The 19714-nt window shown below is 40.9% G+C and overlaps 1 protein-coding gene across 1 annotated transcript; it reads left to right on the top strand.

Annotated features, from left to right (window-relative positions):
• Positions 1 to 12900: 12900 nt before the first annotated feature.
• Positions 12901 to 19479, top strand: LOC145797927 (uncharacterized). Its single transcript, XM_082885371.1, has 7 exons — positions 12901 to 14669; positions 14777 to 17842; positions 18076 to 18460; positions 18517 to 18576; positions 18679 to 18729; positions 18856 to 19014; positions 19429 to 19479. Exons 1-7 carry the CDS (start codon positions 12901 to 12903, stop codon positions 19477 to 19479), a joined length of 5541 nt encoding a protein of 1846 aa, XP_082741497.1.
• The last annotated feature ends 235 nt before the right edge of the window (positions 19480 to 19714 follow it).

The following is a 19714-nucleotide window of genomic DNA, read 5'->3' as shown; positions in this document are numbered from 1 at the left end:
TATAAGTTTTCGAGTGTTTAAAACATAACACATGACAAATGGAAAGTAAACACCATAATTACATATCCACCATCATGCATGACGGTCCGAATACGTGTCCGAGTATTCGAATCCTAATGCACGAGAAATGGCAAGTAAACACCATAATTACATACCTGCCATCATGCAAGAGGGTCTGCATAGGTGTCCGAGTGTTCGAAACCTAATGCGTGAGAAACGACAAGTAAACACCATAATTGCGTATCTGCCATCATGGAAGAGGGTCCGAATATGTGTCTGAATGTTTAAACCCTAATGCATGAGAAATGGCAAATAAACACCATGATTACATATCTGCCATCATGCAAGTGGATCCGAATAAGTGTCTGACTGTTTAAACCCTAATGCATGACAAATGGAAACTGAACACCATAATTACATATCTGCCATCATGCAAGTGGGTCCGAATACGTGTCCAAGTGTTTAAACAATAATGCATGAGAAATGACAAGTAAACACCATAACTACATATCTGCCATCATGCAAGAGGGTCCGTAAAATTATCCGAGTATTTAAACCCTAATGCATTACAAATGAAAAGTAAACCCCATAATTACATATCTGCCATCATGCAAGAGGATCCGAATACGTGTCCGAGTGTTTATACCCTAACACATGAGAAATGGAAGGTAAACACTATAACTACATATCTGCCACCATGCAAGGGGGTTCGAATAATTGTCCGAGTGTTCGAACCCTCATGCCTAAGAAATGGCATGTAAACACCGTAATTACAAATCTGCCATTATGCAAGAGGGTCCGTATAAGTTTTCGAGTGTTTAAACCATAACGCATGAGAAATGGCAAGTAAACACCATAATTACATATCCGCCATCATGCATGAGGGTCCGAATACGTGTCCGAGTGTTCGAATCCTAATTCACGAGAAATGGCAAGTAAACCCCGTAATTACATATCTGCCATCATGCAAGAGGGTTTGCATAGGTGGCTGATTGTTCGAACCCTAATGCATGAGAAATGGCAAGTAAACACCAAAATTAATTATCTACCGCCATGCAAGAGGGTCGAATACGTGTCCGAGTGTTCGAATCGTAATGAATGTGAAATAGCAAGTAAACACTATAATTGCATATCTGCCATCATGAAAGAGGGTCGGAACAGGTGTCCCAGTGTTTAAACCCAAATGCATGACAAATGGAAAGTAAACATCACAATTACATATCTGCCATAATGCAAGAGGGTCCAAATAAGTGTCCGAGTGTTTAAACCCTAACGCATGAGAAATGGCAGGTAAACAACAGAATTATATATCTGCCATCATGCAAGAGGGTCCGAATAAGTGTCCGATTGTTTAAACCCAGATGCACGAGAAATGGGAAGTAAACACCATAATTAAATATCTGCCATCATGCAAGAGGATCTGAATACGTGTCCGAGTGTTTAAACCCAAATACATGAGAAATGGCAAGTAAACACCATAACTACATACATTCCATCATGCAAGAGGATCCGAATAAGTGTTTGAGTGATCGAACTCTAATGCCTTAGAAATGGCAAGTAAACACCGTAATTAGATATCTGTCATCATGCAAGAGGGTCCGAATAAGTTTTCGAGTGTTTAAACCCTAATGCATGAGAAATGGAAAGTGAACACCACAATTACATTTCTGCCATCATGCATGAGGGTCCGAATACGTGTTCGAGTGTTCGAATCCTAATTCACGGGAAATGGCAAGTAAACACCACAATTACATATCTGCAATCATGCAAGAGAGTCCGAATGGGTGTCCGAGTGTTCGATCCCTAATGCTTGAAAAATGGCAAGTAAACACCATAATTACATATCTGCCATCATGCAAGAGGGTCCGAATAAGGGTCGGAATGTTTAAACCCTAATGCATGAGAAACGAAAAATAAAGACCACGATTACATATCTGCCATCATGCAAGAGGGTTCGAATAAGTGTCTGAGTGTTTAATCCCTAATGCATGAGAAATGGCAAGTAAACACCATAATTACATAACTGCCATCATGCAAGAGGGTTTGAATTAGTATCTGAGTGTTTAGACCCTAATGCATGAGAAATGGAAAGTAAACACCATAATTACATATCTGCCGTCGTGCAAGAGGGTCTGAATAAGTGTCTGAGTGTTTAAACCCTAATGCATGAGTAATGGCAAGTAAACACCATAATTACATATCTTTCATCATGCAAGAGGGTCCGAATAAGTGTCCGAGGGTTGGAACCCTAATGCATGACAAATGGCATGTAAGCATCATAATTAAATATCTGCCATCATGCAAGAGGGTCCGAATAAGTGTCCGAGTGTTAAACCCCTAATGCATGAGAAATGGCAGGTAAACAACATCATTATATATCTGCTATCATGCAAAAGGGTCTGAATAATTGTCCGAGTGTTTAAACCCTAATGCATGAGAAATGGCAAGTAAACAACATAACTACTAATCTGCCATTATGCAAGAGGGTCCGAATACGTGTCCGAGTGTTCGAACATTAATACATGAGAAATGGCAAGTAAACACCATAATCACATATCTGCCATCATACAAGAGGGTCCGAATAAGTGTCCGGTTGTTTAAACCGTAATGCACGAGAAATGGAAAGTAAACACCATAATTACATATCTGCCATCATGCAAGAGGATCCAAATACGTGTCCGAGTGTTTAAACCCAAATGCATTAGAAATGGCATGTAAACACCATAACTACATATCTGCCATCATGCAAGAGGGTCCAAATAAGTGTTCGAGTGTTCGAACCCTAATACATGAGAAATGGCAAGTAAACACCATAATTACATATCTGCCATCATGCAAGAGGGTCCAAATATGTTTCCGAGTGTCTAAACTCTAATGCATGAGAAATGGCAAGTGAACACCATAATTACGTTTCTGCCATCATGCATGAGGGTCCGAATACGTGCCCGAGTGTTCAAACCCTAATGCATGAGAAATGGCAGGTAAACACCATAATTACATATCTGCAATCATTCAAAAGGGTCCGAATGGGTGTCTGAGTGTTTACACCCTAATGCATGAGAAATTGTAAGCAAACACCATAATTACATATCAACCATCATGTAAAAGGGTCCGAATACGTGTCCAAGTGTTTAAACCCTAATGGATGAGAAATGGCAAGTAAACACCATAAGTACATATTTGCCATCATGCAAGAGGATCCGAATAAGTGTCCGAGTGTTCGAACCGTAAAGCATGAGAAATGGCAAGTGAACACGATAATTACATTTCTGCCATCATGCATATGAGGCTTCGAACACGTGTCTGAGTGTCCGAATCCTAATGCACGGAAAATGGCAAGTAAACACCACAATTACATATCTGCAATCATTCAAGAGGGTCCGAATGGATGTACGAGTGTTTGAACCCTAATTCATGAGAAATAGCAAGTAAACACCATAATTACATATCTGCCATCATGTAAGAGGGTCCGAATAAGTGTCTGAATGTTTAAACCCCAATGCATGAGAAATGGCAACTAAACACCACGATTACATATCTGCCATCATGCAAGAGGGTCCGAAAAAGTTTTCGAGTGTTCAAACCCTAATGCATGAGAAATGGGAAGTGAACACCACAATTACATTTCTGCCATCATGCATGAGAGTCTGAATACATGTCCAAGTGTTTAAATCCTAATGCACGAGAAATGGACAGTAAACACCACAATTACGTATCTGCAGTCACGCAAAAGGGTCCGAATGGGTGTCCGAGTGTTCGAACCCTAATGCATGAGAAATGGCAAGTAAACAACGTAATTACCTATCTGCCATCATGCAAGAGGGTCCGAATAAGTGTCCGAGTGTTTAAACCCTAATGCATGAGAAATGACAGGTAAACACCATAATTACATAGCTGCCATCATGCAAGAGGGTTTGAATTAGTATCTGACTGTTTAAACCCTAATGCAAGAGAAATGACAAGTAAACACCATAACTACATATCTGCCATCGTGCAAGAGGGTCTGAATAAGTGTCCGAGTGTTTAAACCCTAATGCACGAGTAATGGCAAGTAAACAGCATAATTACATATCTGTCATCATGCAAGAGGATCTGATTAAGTGTCCGAGTGCACGGACCTAATGTATGAGAAATGGCTAGTAAATACCAAAATTACATATCTGCCGTCATGCAACAGGATAAGAATATGTGTCCGTGTGTTTAAACCCTAACTCATGAAAAATGGCAAGTAAAAACCATAATTACAAATCTGCCATCATGCAAGAGGGTCTGAATAAGTGTCTGAGTGTTTAACCCTAATGCATCTGAAAAGGCAAATAAACACGATAATTACATATCTGCCATCATGCTAAAGGGTCCAAATAAGTGTCCGCGTGTTTGAACCCTAATGCGTGAGAAATGGCAAGTAAACACCATAATTACATATCTGCCATCATGCAAGAGGGTCCAAATACGTGTCCGATTGTTTAATCTCTAATGCAAGTGAAATGGCAAGTAAACACCATTATTACATATCTGCCCTTATGCAAGCGGGTCTGAATACGTGTCCGAGTGTTCGAATCGTTATGCACGCGAAATGGCAAGTAAACACCACAATTGTATATCTGCCATCATGCAAGAGCGTCCGAATAAGTGTCCGAGCATTTAAACCCTAATGTATCACAAATAGAAAGTAAACACCATAATTACATATCTGCCATCCTGCAAGAGGGTCGAAATATGTGTCCGAGTGTTTAAACCCTAATGCAAGAGAAATGACATGTAAACACCATAATTACATATCTGCCATCATGCAAGAGGGTCCGAATAAGTGTCTGAGTGTTTATACCCTAATGCATGAGAAATGGGAAGTAAACACCATAATTACATATCTGCCACCATGCAAGAGGGTCTGATTAAGTGCCCAAGTGCACGAACCCTAATGTTTGAGAAATGGCTAGTAAACACCATAATTACATATCTGCCATCATGCAAGAGGATCCGAATACGTGTCCATGTGTATAAACCCTAATGCATGAAAAATGGCAAATAAACACCATAATTACATATCTGCCATCATGCAACAGGGTTTGGATTTGTGTCCGAGTGTTCGAACCCTAATGTATGAGAAATGGCTAGTAAACACCATAACTACATATCTTCCATCATGTAGGAGGGTCCAAATAAGTGTCCAAGTATATTAAACTCTAATGCATGAGAAATGTCAAGTAAACACCATAGTTACATATCTGCCATCATGTAAGAGGGTCCAAATAAGTGTCCGATTGTTTAATCCCTAATGCATGAGAAATGGCAACTAAACACCATAACTACATATCTGCCATCATGCAAGGGGGTCCGAATAAGTGTTCGAGTGTTCGATGCCTAATGCATGAAAAATGGCAAGTAAATACCATAATTACATATCTGCCATCACGCAAGAGGGTCCAAATAAGTTTCCGAGTGTTTAAACCCTAATGAATGAGAAATGGCAAGTGAACACCATAATTACATATCTGCCATCATGAAAGAGGATCCGAATACGTGTCCATGTATTTAAACCCTAATGCATGAGAAATGGTATGTAAACACCATAACTACATATCTGCCATCATGCAAGAGGGTCCGCACAAGTGTTCGAGTGTTCGAACCCTAATGCATGAGAAATGGCAAGTAAACACCATAATTACATATCTGCCATCATACAAGAGGGTCCGAATAAGTTTCCGAGTGTTTAAACCCTAATGCAGGAGAAATGGCAAGTGAACACCATAAATAAATATCTGCCATCATGCAAGAGGATCCGAATACGTGTCCGAGTGTTTAAACCCTAATACACGAGAAATGGCAAGTAAACACCATAACTACATACCTGCCATCATGCAAGAGGATCCGAATAAGTGTTTGAGTGATCGAACTCTAATGCCTTCGAAATGGCAAGTAAACAGCATAATTACATATCTGCCATCATGCAAGAGGGTCCGAATAAGTTTTCGAGTGTTTAAACCCTAATGCTTGAGAAATGGAAAGTGAACACCATAGTTACATTTCTAGCATCATGCATGAGGGTCCGAATACGTGTCCGAGTGTTCGAATCCTAATGCGCGGGAAATGGCAAGAAAACACCACAATGACATATCTACAATCATGCAAGAGAGTCCGAATGGATGTCCGAGTGTTCGATCCCTAATGCATGAGAAATGGCAAGTAAACACCATAATTACATATCTGCCATCATGCAAGAGGGTCCGAATAAGTGTCGGACAGTTTAAACCCTAATGCATGAGAAATGGAAAATAAACACCATGATTACATATCTGCCATCATGCAAGAGGGTCCGAATAAGTGTCTGAGTATTTAAATCCTAATGCAAGAGAAATGGCAAGTAAACACCATAATTACATAGCTGCCATCATTCAAGATGGTTTGAATTAGTATCAGAGTGTTTAAACCCTAATGCATGAGAAATGGCAAGTAAACACCATAATTACATATCTGTCATCGTGCAAGAGGGTCTGAATAAGTGTCCGAGTGTTTAAACCCTAATGCATGAGTAATGGCAAGTAAACACCATAATTACATATCTGCCATCATGCAAGAAGGTTTGAATAAGTGTCTGAGTGTTCGAACCCTAATGCCTGAAAAAGGGAAAGTAAACACCATAATTACATACCTGCCATCATGTAAAAGGGTCTGAATACATGTCCAAGTGTTTAAACCCTAATGCATGAGAAATGGCATGTAAACACCATAAGTACATATTTGCCATCATGCAAGAGGGTTCGAATAAGTGTCCGAGTGTTCGAAACCTAATGCATGAGAAATGGCAAGTAAACACCATAATTACATATCTGGCATCATGCAAGAGGGTCCGAATATGTGTCCGATTGTTTAAACCCTAACGCACGAGAAATGGAATGTAAACACCATAGTTACATATCTGCCATCATGCAAGTGGATCCGAATACGTGTCCGATTGTTTAAACTCTAATGTATGAGAAATGGCATGTAAACACCAAAACTACATATCTGCCATCGTGGAAGAGGGTCCGAATAAGTTTCCGAGTGTTTAAACCCTAATGCATGAGAAATGGCAAGTGAACACCAAAATATCGTTTCTGCCATCATGCATGAGGGTCCGAATACGTGCCCGAGTGTTCAAACCCTAATGCATGAGAAATGGCAGGTAAACACCACAATTACATATCTGTAATCATGCAAAAGGGTCCGAATGGGTGTCCGTGGGTTCAAACCCTAATGCATGAGAAATGGCAAGTAAACAGCATAATTACCTATCTGCCATCATGCCAGAGGGTCTGAATAAGTGTCAGAATGTTTAAACCCTAATGCATGAGAAATGTCAGGTAAAAACCATAATTACATATCTGCCACCATGCAAGAGGATTTGAATAAGTGTCCGAGTGTTTAAACCCTAATGCTTGAGAAATGGCAAGTAAAAACCATAATTACATATCTGGCATCGGGCGAGAGGGTCCGAATAAGTGTCTGAGTGTTGAAAGCCTAATGCACGACAATTGGCAAGTAAGCACCATAATTACATATCTGCCATCATGCAAGAGGGTCCGAATACGTGTCCGAGTGTTCGAATCGTAATGCACGCAAAATGGCAAGTAAACACCACAATTACATATCTGCCATCATGCAAGAGTGTCTGAATATGTGTCCGACTGTTTAAACCCTAATGCATGAAAAATGGAAAGTAAACACCATAATTACATATCTGCCGTCATGCAAGAGGTTCCGAATAAGTGTCCGAGTGTTTAAAGCTTAATGCGTGAGAAATGGAAAGCAAACACCATAACTACATATCTGCCATCATGCAAGAGGGTCTGAATAATTGTCCGAGTGTTCGCACCCTCATGCATGAGAAATGGCAAGTAAACACTACAATTAAATATCTGCCATCATTCATTGGGGTCCGAACACGTGTCCGATTGTCCGAATCCAAATGCACGAGAAATGGCAAGTAAATACCATAAATACATATTTGCCATCATGCAAGAGGGCACGAATAAGTGTCCGAGTGTTTAAACCTTAATGCATGCGAAATGCCATGTAAACACCATAACTACATATCTGCCATCATGCAAGAGGGTCCGAATAAGTGTCCAAGTATTTAAACCCTAATGCATGACAAATGGCAAATAAACATCATGATTACATATCTGCCATCATGCAAGAGGGTCCGAGTAAGTGTCCAAGTGTTCAAAACATAATGCATGAGAAAGGTCAAGTAAACACCATACTTACCTATCTACCATCATGCAAGAGGGTCTGAATAAGTGTCTGAGTGTTTAAACCCTAATGCATGTGAAATGGCAAATAAACACCATAGTTACATACCTGCCATCATGCAAGAGGGTCTGAATAAGTGTCCGAGTGTTTAAACCCTAATGCATGAGAAATGGCAAGTAAACACCATAATTACATATCTGCCATCATGCCAGAGGGTCCAAATAAGTGTCCGATTTTTAATCACTAAGGCAGGAGAAATGGCAAGTAAACCGCATAATTACATATCTGCCATCATGCCAGAGGGTCTGAATACATGTCTGAGTGCTCGAATCGTAATGCACGTAAAATGGCAAATGAACACCATAATTGCATATCTGCCATCATGCAAGAGGGTCGGAATAAGTGTCCGAGTATTTAAACCCAAATGCATGACAAATGGAAAGTAAACACCATAATTACATATCTGTCATCATGCAAGAGGATCCAAATACGTGTCCGAGTGTTTAAACCATAATACATGAGAAATGGTAGGTAAACACCATAACTACGTATCTGCCATTATGCAAGAGGGTCCGAATAATTGTCCGAGTGTTCGAACCCTCATGCCTGAGAAATGGCAAGTAAACAACATAATTACATATCCGCCATCATGCATGAGGGTCCGAATACGTGTCCGAGTGTTCCAATCCTATTGCACGAGAAATGGCAAGTGAACACCATAATTACATACCTGCCATCATGCAAGAGGGTCTGCATAGGTGTCCGAGTGTTCGAACCCTAATGCGTGAGAAATGGCAAGTAAACACCATAACTACATATCTGCCATCATGCAAGAGGTTCCGAATAATTGTCCGAATGTTTAAACCCTAATGCATGAGAAATGGAAAATAAACACCATGATTACATATCTGCCATCATGCAAGTGGGTCCCAATAAGTGTCTTAGTGTTTAAACCCTAATGCATGACAAATGGAAAGTAAACACCATAATTACATATCCGCCATCATGCAAGAGGGTCCGAATACGTGTCCAAGTGTTTAAACAATAATGCATGAGAAATGGTAAGTAAACACGATAACTACATATCTGCCATCATTCAAGAGGGTCCGAAAAATTATCCGAGTATTTAAACCCTAATGCATGGCAAATGGAAAGTAAACCCCATAATTACATATCTACCATCATGCAAGAGGGTCCGAACACGTGTCCTAGTGTTTAAGCCCTAATACATGAGAAATGGCAGGTAATCGCCATAACTACATATCTGCCACCATACAAGAGGGTCCAAATAATTGTCCGAGTGTTCTAACCCTCATGCCTGAGAAATGGCAAGTAAACACCGTAATTACATGTCTGCCATTACGCAAGAGGGTCTGTATAAGTTTTCGAGTGTTTAAACCATAACGCATGAGAAATGGCAAGGAAACACCGTAATTACATATCCGCCATCATGCATGTGGGTCCGAATAGGTGTCTGAGTGTTCGAATCCTAATTCACAAGAAATGGCAACTAAACACCATAATTACATATCTGCCATCATGCAAGAGGGTCTGCATAGGTGTTCGAGTGTTCGAACCCTAATGCATGAGAAATGGCAAGTAAACACCAAAATTACTTATCTGCCATCATGTAAGAGGGTCTGAATATGTGTCCGAGTGTTCGAATTGTAATAAATGTGAAATAGCAAGTAAACACCATAATTTCATATTTGCCATCATGCAACAGGGTCCAAACAGGTGTCCCAGTGTTTAAACCCAAATGCATGACAAATGGAAAGTAAACATCACAATTACATATCTGCCATAATTCAAGAGGGTCTGAATAAGTGTCCGAGTATTTAAACCCTAACGCATGAGAAATGGCAGGTAAACAAAATAATTATATATTTGCCATCATGCAAGACGGTCCGAATAAGTGTCCGATTGTTTAAACCCAGATGCACGAGAAATGGAAACTAAACACTATAATTAAATATCTGCCATCATGCAAGAGGATCGGAATACGTGTCCGAGTGTTTAAACCCTAATACATGAGAAATGGCAAGTAAACATGGGGAATTGAGGTGTGGAATTTGCCATTGCTGGAACTGGGAGATGTGTGGTGAGTTAATTGAATTTTGATTGGCTCTTTTGTGTGGACAACATTTTGCATGGGCTATGCTTCTATGTTGTTTGATAAATCCAAGTGGTGAGTGGTTTTTTGGTTTGGAAAAAGTGGGCCTTTAATTTTGTTTAGCCACAATGCAGCGGACCTTCTGTAGTCGGTTATTTCATGTTATTGATTGTGTGATCCTCATGTGACTCGATATGAGGGTAGTTTCGAGCCATCTCCACCAAGAGTGATTGGGGAGTCACTGCTATGGGGAATAGTGGCTCGTTAACTAGCCGAGTTAGAGACTGGGAGATGAGCGGGAGGATAGCTACTGGTTTTCTGGTCGCTTCTTGTCTTCATGTGACCCATCCTAATTGATTGCATTGCCACGCCTGACATGGAGTGAAGGGGACATTGCCGTGGGGTTTGAGGCTTGTGATCTACTAAGGAAGGGACTGGGGGATGTGATGATTGCTCTCATGTTTTGATTGGCTATGCATTGGTCTGTTGTAGCGGGGCTATTGTTTTTTCACTAAACTTCTCAGGACCGTGGATTATGGTTTTGACTATGCAGGCTTCATGTGACTCAGCCAGGATCTTTCATGGGATAGATCTTTTCCTTCGTCATGGCTTTGGTTGAGTGGCTAGGATGTCACGGCTATGAGAAGCGAGATGCTTATTGGATTCCATGTTTTCATCTGTGGTAGAGACTGGGAGCAAGCGGGGACAGTTATCATTTTTCGATTGGTCTTGTTGGGTGTTTAGTTAGTTACATTTGTATTGTGTGTTTCCTGTTATGTTTTATGTATCTGTGGTGTTTTTTTGTTTATTTGCCCATATATCCACCCCAAGTTTCCATCTATTATCTCTGATGATAGGGGTTACTTGGGGACAAAAAGGATATATGGGCAAATTGGGGTTCTGTTTCTATTATTCTTTCGCTTCAGCAAGTGTGGCTTTATGTTGTAGGATGTCCAGTGGTAGTATGTTGTGTTTTGTTCGTTTATTATTTGTTGTTGGGTGTACCTGGGGTATGCCCCTTGTAAACTTGTACATTTTACGGTCTTTATTTTATGACTTACTTACCCAAAAAAAAAAAAAAAAAAAAAAAACACCATAACTACAAACCTGCCATCATGCAAGAGCATCTGAATAAGTGTTTGAGTGATTGAACCCTAATGCCTTCGAAATGGCAAGTAAACACCATAATTACATATCTGCCATCATGCAAGAGGGTCCGAATAAGTTTTCGAGTGTTTAAACCCTAATGCATGAGAAATGGAAAGTGAACACCATAACTACATTTCTGCCATCATGCATGAGGGTCCGAATACGTGTCCGAGTGTTCGAATCCCAATGCACGGGAAATGGCAAGTAAACACCACAATTACATATTTGCAATCATGCAAGAGAGTCCGAATGGGTGTCCGAGTGTTTGATCCGTAATGCATGAGAAATGGCAAGTAAACACCATAATTACATATCTGCCATCATGCAAGAGGGTCCGAATAAGTGTCGGAATGTTTAAACCCTAATGCATGAGAAATGGAAAATAAACACCATGATTACATATCTGCCATCATGCAACTGGGTCCGAATAAGTGTCCGAGTGTTTAAACCCTAATGCATGAGAAATGGCAGGTAAACACCATAATTACATAGCTGCCATCACGCAAGATGGTTTGAATTAGTATCAGAGTGTTTAAGCCCTAATGCATGAGAAATGGCAAGTAAACACCACAATTACATATCTGCCATCGTGCAAGAGGGTCTGAATAAGTGTCAGAGTGTTTAAACCCAAATGCGTGAGTAATGGCAAGTAAACACCATAATTACACATTTGTCATCATGTAAGAGGGTCCGAATAAGTGTCCGAGAGTTGAAACCCTAATGCATGACAAATGGCATGTAAGCACCACAATTAAATATCTGCCATAATGCAAGAGGGTCCGAATAAATGTCCGAGTGTTTAACCCCTAATGCATGAGAAATGGCAGGTAAGCAACATAATTATATATCTGCTATCATGCAAATGGGTCCGAATAAGTGTCCGAGTGTTTAAACCCTAATGCATGAGAAATGGCAAGTGAACTCCATAACTACATATTTGCCATCATGCAAGAGGGTCCGAATAGGTGTCCAAGTGTTTGAACCCTAATACATGAGAAATGGCAAGTAAACACCATAATCACAAATCTGCCATCATGCAAGAGGGTCCGAATAAGTGTTCGATTGTTTAAACCCTAATGCACGAGAAATGGAAAGTAAACACCATAATTACATATATGCCATCATGCAAGAGGATCCGAATACGTGTCCGAGTGTTTAAACCCTAATGCAATAGAAATGGCATGTAAACACCATAACTACATATCTGCTATCATGCAAGAGGGTCCAAATAAGTGTTCGAGTTTTCGAACCCTAATGCATGTGAAATGGCAACTAAACACCATAATTACATATCTGCCAACATGCAAGAGGGTCCGAATATGTTTCCGAGTGTCTAAACCCTAATGCATGAGAAATGGCAAGTGAACACCAAAAATAGTTTTGCGATTTTGACTGAAAGATCGATGGCTTTTGAAGCAGATGTTACAAACCCTAGTGGCGAGGGTCTCTCATTGGCTAATCCTTCCATTATGGAGGGTAATCGAGATGTGGATATCCAGATCGTGGATCCTTCTGGTGTGAAGATTCAATCGCAGGTTGCCGATTATGAGGTAGATTGTCTGGGCCTCGAGGTTGGTTCGGTAGCAGAGGGTGATGGTTCAGATCCACCAAGAGATTCAAGCAACGTTTTGGGCAAGAGAACTGAGTCAAACTCGGAGAAACTGAAAGGTCCGATGTTTCCAGCTACGATTGACGAGCCATCGACGCCGACTGAGAATGCTATCAGTACGAGTTGGTCTGATATGGTGGAGGAAGAGTACAATAGCTTCCTAAATCTACCAGATAGTGTAGTTTTAGCGCGTAATAGAGGGGAACACAAGAATATCGTTGAATCTGCAGTTCCAGTTAGGGCTTCTGATTCTGATATACAGATACCGATTAGGGATTCCCCATCCTTCCAACGAGGAGGCGTCAGGGGGGGTGGAAGTTATCGTGGGGGAAGAGGAGGTAGAGGGGATGCAGGTGGTAGGAGATCTAACGAGCCTGAGGGCCAAGAACATCGCTCATGGGCAAACATCACTGCTGCATCAACCCGTTCAAACATCAAACTCAGGTATATCCCTCCTTCTTCTTTCGAGGATAGTGTTGTTGTAAATATGCCCCCAAGGACTGATCCGCTAGAGAAATGGGACTCTTGCCTTGTGGGTTACTTTGTTGATAAGGGAGTGGGCTACAATTATTTGCGTAACAGTGCTTTTGGGATGTGGAAAACTCAGGGCCTCAAGGAGGTTCTTACTAATGGGGATGGGTTCATGTTCTTTATTTTTGATACCCCTGATAGTTGTAGAGAAGTTCTCGAAGGAGGTCCATGGTACATAGGAGGTTATCTCCTTATTCTAAAACAATGGAAAAGGATGATGAAGCTATCAAAAGATAAGTCCACAAAAATTCCAGTATGGGTGAAGTTCTTTAACATCCCTTTGGAATATTGGGATCTTGATGGTTTAAGCAGAATTGCAAGTGCAATTGGACATCCCCTCTTTATGGACCAGCTTACGGCTCAGGGTAGTAGGGTAGATTTTGCTAGAATCTGTGTGGAAATTGAGGCTACCTCAAAACTGCCCCCTTATTTCCAGATTAGGCATGATGATGAAGCTGTTCTTATCCGAGTCGAATATCAGGGTCTACCGTCAAGGTGTCAACATTGCCAAATATTTGGACACAGCACTCAAAAGTGTGTGTCTCAACAGGTGGCTAAGCTGATTTCTATGCAGAAGACATCTGAGGAAAATGTAAGTGCTCAAGACGAAGGCTGGACCACTGTCACAGCTAAGGGGAAGAGGAAGGTGGGTGATCCTGAGTTGGAAACTATCCCAGAAGTGGTGGAACTCCCAGCTCCAGCTTCTACAGTAGACCCAGTTCCAGCTCCAGCTCCTGAATTTGCTCCCACTGAGGTGGACTCATCTGATCAATCCTTTGACACTCAGGAGACTTCTGCGATCAAGAGTTTATCCGGGGAGGAGCAAAGCTCTGAAAGCAGTGATGTGGATAGGTTCCAAAAGAAGGTGTTCGAAATTGCAAAGCTGGTGGTTCCTAATGCTGCTGAAATGCTGGACACTGCGATTAAAGAAGTTAAGGCTGAAAAGGTGATCCATAGTTCTGCTACCCCATCCCAGCAGGTGAAGAACAGGCCCTTTGGCAAAGGCAGCAGCAGCCAGAGGAAGAAAAAGAGGTAATACAGTTTCAGTTGGTTGTGGGTTTTGTCTTTTTTTTGTGGGTTTTGTCTCTATCTCCCTTTTGTGTCCCTATGAATATAAAAATTGCTTCATGGAATGTTAGAGGTTTGAATGATCCCTCTAAACATAAAGAAGTTAAAAAGTTTGTGCTTAAAGAGAATATTCATGTCATGGGAGTTTTGGAAACCAAAATAAAACAGTCTAAAGAGAGTAGCATCTGTGGTAAATGTTTTGATCAATGGTCTATGCTCTCTAATTCACAACCAACTGAAACTGGTAGAGTCTGGGTGTGCTGGAACAATGTTTTTTGTGATGTTCAAATGATTTCTATGTCTAATCAGCATATTTTGTGTAAAATTATTGAATTGGCTTCCAATGAAATCTTTTATGCAATTTTTGTTTATGCTGAAAATAAGCACACATTGAGAAAGGTTTTTTTTGAATCTATGCTTGATATCTCCCGTGTTAAATCCAAAGTTCCTTGTGTTTTTCTGGGTGATTTTAATCCTATTAGATACCAGCATGAAAAAATGGGGGGGACTTCTAATTGGACGAATGATATTGAGGAATTTAATACTTATGTTAATGCTTCTGAGTTGGCTGATTTGTCTTACGGTGGTTGCCAATTCACCTGGGCTAACAATAGGAGTGAGGGGACCTATATAGCTACCAAAATTGATAGAGTTCTGGTTAATGAGGCTTGGCTGGACAAATTCCCTGAGGCTTCTGCCCAGTTTCTCCCCTCTGGTATTTCTGACCACTCCCCTGCTGTGGTCAATATCAGTGCCACCAAGTGCTCTTTCAAAAAACCTTTCAAATACTTTGATTTCTGGTCTCAACATCCAGATTTTCTGGGTACTGTTTCTAACACCTGGGGGCAGTATATTCAAGGGGTTCCTATGTTCAGGGTCTGTCAAAAACTCAGAAAGCTTAAAGCTAGTCTCAAGCTTTTGAATAAGAAAGACTTTAGTGACATATCCACTCGTGTCCAAATTGCTAAAACTAATCTGGATCTTATTCAATATAAACTTGACAAAGACCCCATGAATAGTGTTTTGCAATCTCAAGAGAGAGAGGATCTGAAAAAGTATATTGAGCTTAGCAAATTAGAAGAGAGCCTTGCTCTTCAAAAATCCAGAGTGCAGTGGCTTGGTCTTGGGGATAGAAATAGCAAATTCTTCTTTAGGTCAGTGAAAAGTAATATCAATAGAGGGAAGATTTTGAGTGTTGTCATGGGTGATGGTTCTAGGTCTACTCATAGTACTGATGTCCACACCTCCTTTATCAATTTTTATACCAATTTATTTGGTACCCCTTCTGTGGATCAGTACAAGGGCCTTGAGAGGATTCAATCTTTGGTGGAAAAAAAAGTCTCTATCTCTCAATCTGTTTCAATGTCCAAGCCTGTTTCTGAAAATGAAATCAAGGAGGTTTTTTGGTCTTTAAAGTCCAATAAAGCCCCTGGCCCGGATGGGTATTCCGCTGGTTTTTTTAAGAGCTCTTGGGATATTGTTGGTAAGGATGTCATCCTAGCTATTAAGTCTTTCTTTGACTCTGGTAAACTTCTCTCAGAGGTTAACAGTACCATTATAGCTCTTATTCCAAAAGTTCCTAATCCTACTCATGTTGGTGACTATAGACCCATCTCTTGTTGTAATACCATCTACAAATGCATTGCCAAGATCATAGCTAATAGAATTAAATTGGCCCTTCCTGATTTGATTGATCCTGTGCAGTCTGCGTTTGTTCAAGGTAGAAGGATCTCGGACAACATTTTCTTGTCCCAAGAGATTATGAGAGGTTACCATAGGAGTTCCCACTCTCCTAAGTGCGCCATGAAAGTTGATATTATGAAAGCTTATGATACTGTGAGATGGGACTTTATCATTGATATCCTCAAAGCTATGGCTTTCCCTCCTTGTATGATTACCTGGATAAAGGCTTGCATTACGAGTCCTTCTTTCTCGATTTGTATTAATGGGAGCCTTCAGGGGTATTTTAAAGGGGCGAGGGGATTAAGACAAGGGGACCCTATGTCCCCGTATCTCTTTGTGTTGGCTATGGAAATTCTCGCCAGAATTTTAGCTGAGAAATCTAGGAGCCCTTTGTTCAAATTCCACTGGAGGTGTGAGAAAACTAAAATTGTCAACCTTTGTTTTGCTGATGATTTGATGATTTTCAGTAAAGGGGACCCTGGTACTGTCACGCTTATCATGCAGGGATTGGATGAATTTAGGGATCTGTCTGGTCTTACCCCTAATTCTAGTAAGAGCAATATTTTTTTCTCGGGGTGTAGTAGTGAGCTAAAAGAGGATATTCTTCAGATTGCTAATTTTGCTGAGGGCTCCCTCCCGGTGAAATACCTTGGTGTGCCTCTTATCACTACCAAGCTTAAAGTGTCTGATTGTCATACTCTGGTTGAGAGAATTACTAAGAGGATTAAAAGTTGGACCAATAAACTGCTTTCTTATGCTGGTAGAGCTCAACTCATCCAGTCTATTCTGTTTTCAATGCAAGTGTATTGGTCCTCTCTTTTTATCCTCCCTAAGAAAATCATTGGTGACATTGAGAGCATCCTTAGATCTTTTCTTTGGTCTGGGGTTGAGTTGAAGAAACATAGTGCTAAAATTGCTTGGAGATATATTTGCAGGAAAAAAAATGAGGGTGGCCTTGGTTTCAAGGACTTAGCAACCTGGAACAAGGCTGCTATAGCCAAACATGTGTGGTACTTGTTTTCTGGGGGTGATTGTTCCATGTGGTGCCAATGGGTCAAGGCGTACTTACTTAAAGGGAGGAGCTTTTGGGCTGTTAGAACTCCTAGTGATCCCTCATGGGTCTGGAGGAAAATCCTGTCTCTTAGGCATTTAATCTATCCTCACATCAAGTTCAAAATTGGTAATGGGGAAAATGTGTTCCTTTGGTATGACAATTGGCACCCGCTTGGTTCGCTGTGGCATAGGTTTGGTCCTAGAATTCTTTATGACACTAATCTTCCTGATAGCACCAAGGTTAGCTCTATAGTCTCTAATAGTTCTTGGAAGTGGCCTGTTTCTAATTCTTGGGAGATAAAGGAGTGGATCTCTTCTACCCCTTTATCTCTTCTACCTTCCTTTGGCTCTTCTGATACTCCGGTTTGGAATTTGGCTGCTGATGGTAACTTTTCTATCCAGTCAGCTTGGGATTGTTGGAGGGATAAGGGCTAGTCACTTGGTCCAAACTTATCTGGGGCCCCCCTTCAATCCCTAGGGTTAGTTTTATTGCTTGGTTAGCCATCAATGAGAGACTTAATACTGGCGATAGACTTAAAACTTGTGGTCTTGTTACTAATCCTTACTGCCCTTTCTGTCAAGATCCTGAGGAGAATCATTCCCATCTTTTTTTTAGGTGCATATTTTCTTCTAGGATTTGGGGTGGTATCCTTGCCAAGTGTAAGTCTAACTGGCCTTCTTTGCCTTGGTTGGAAACTGTTGACTATGCTGTTAGATCCACCAGTGGTACCTCCTTGAAAATGGTGATTCTAAAGCTATCATTCCTTTGCACTGTCTACCACATTTGGATGGAGAGGAATAGTAGGATCTTCAATAAGGCCCAAAAGCCTGAAGAGGTTGTTACTAACTCTATTATCCAAATGGTTAGGGGTAGGCTTCTTTCTATGGAAAATGTTAAAATTTCTGCAGGTGATAATTGGCTTCTGGAGGAATGGAGTCTTCCTCCCAAAATCTTGCAGCAGCACCATACTATTGCAGCTGGCCGGAGAATGAGTGTTGTGAGGTTACCTACATTGAGGGTTGAGTGATGGAGAGCAACTATTGTGGGGTTTACTAACTGGGTGCTCTTTTGCAGGTTATCATGAAGTCTAAATCATCTCCTACATTGATGTGTCCGTATGGAGGGTTGAGTGTTGTGAGCTACCTAAATATTTCCAGACATTGTGGGTTGAGTGATGAGAGACAGCACACATGTATTACGCTAACTTTTATTATATCTTATATTTGGTCTGTGCAGGTTCTTGGAGCATTCAAGTATAATGTCTTTCTGTTTCTTTCGAGGTATCTTGTGAGTAGTGGGCCTAGTGATGTGAGATCATATATGGAGTGGAGAGACATGCTGTGTTGTGGGTCGAGTGAGGAGAGCTCCTATATTGTGTGTCTGTTATTTCTTCTCCTTTATGATTTTCGACAGGCTCACTTGTTAGTGAGGAGCTGTGGTGTTGCTTACAGTGCAGTTACAGGGGTTTGCTGCGGGTATTCTTGTTTTTTGGTGTGGAGAGGTGATGAAGACATGCTGCACAGATTCGGGTGGCAGCTTGTAGGGTGTGTTTGTACCATGGTGATGGCTGCTGTTAGCGCCTTGCTGTGCTACATGAGGGAGAAAATCAGTTGTTTTTCATTGTATTTTTTACATAATTTTATAGCATATTTAGCTTATACCTACGGGCTGTGTAGGAGTACCTTTGTGCTTCTTTGTGTTCTTAATAGTTTTCCTAGCAACCATGTTTCGGGTTGCACATATCTTAACAGGTCAGTTTTGTTTTGGTTTCTAAGCCCTATCCCTACGGGCTGTGTAGGGAATGTTGTTTTGTTTTGGTTCGTGCCTTATGGATACAGTGTCCAGGTTCATTCATCTTGCTTGGTGCTACAGTTGCTGGAGGTTCTTTGTCAAGACCATAGCCTCCTGGATCTATGCTTCAGTTTGTTTTTCTCTTCGTCTAGGGTGCTATATTTGTTTATATTACTTGTTCACTCTTCCTATTAGATTATAGGGAAGGTGAACAGGTTGTTGGCTTTTGGTTTGTTTTCTGTATAGCTGTGTTAGGTCCTGGGGTATGCCCCTTGTAGTTGTGTAAATTTTCTTGTTTTATTTTATCTCTTATTCACCCAAAAAAAAACACCATAATTACATTTCTGCCATCATGCATGTGGGTCCGAATACGTGCCCGAGTGTTCAAACCCTAATGCATGAGAAGCGGCAGGTAAACACCATAATTACATATCTGCAATCATTCAAAAGGGTCCGAATGGGTGTCTGAGTGTTTACACCC

The sequence above is a fragment of the Camellia sinensis genome, chromosome 8, assembly GCF_055761805.1.
Source record: "Camellia sinensis isolate YWXY chromosome 8, ASM5576180v1, whole genome shotgun sequence".
NCBI lineage: Eukaryota > Viridiplantae > Streptophyta > Magnoliopsida > Ericales > Theaceae > Camellia > Camellia sinensis.
This window is presented reverse-complemented; position numbering and strand designations above follow the sequence as displayed.

What these genes read in the sequence shown, in the direction of transcription:
- LOC145797927 (XM_082885371.1), top strand. Translation starts at nt 12,901, where the DNA reads ATGGCTTTTGAAGCAGATGTTACAAACCCTAGTGGCGAGGGTCTCTCA. An exon ending in CGTATGGAGGGTTGAGTGTT is followed by an intron (nt 18,577 to 18,678) that starts GTGAGCTACCTA and finishes TGGTCTGTGCAG; the next exon opens with GTTCTTGGAGCATTCAAGTA. An exon ending in TGTTTCTTTCGAGGTATCTT is followed by an intron (nt 18,730 to 18,855) that starts GTGAGTAGTGGG and finishes GATTTTCGACAG; the next exon opens with GCTCACTTGTTAGTGAGGAG.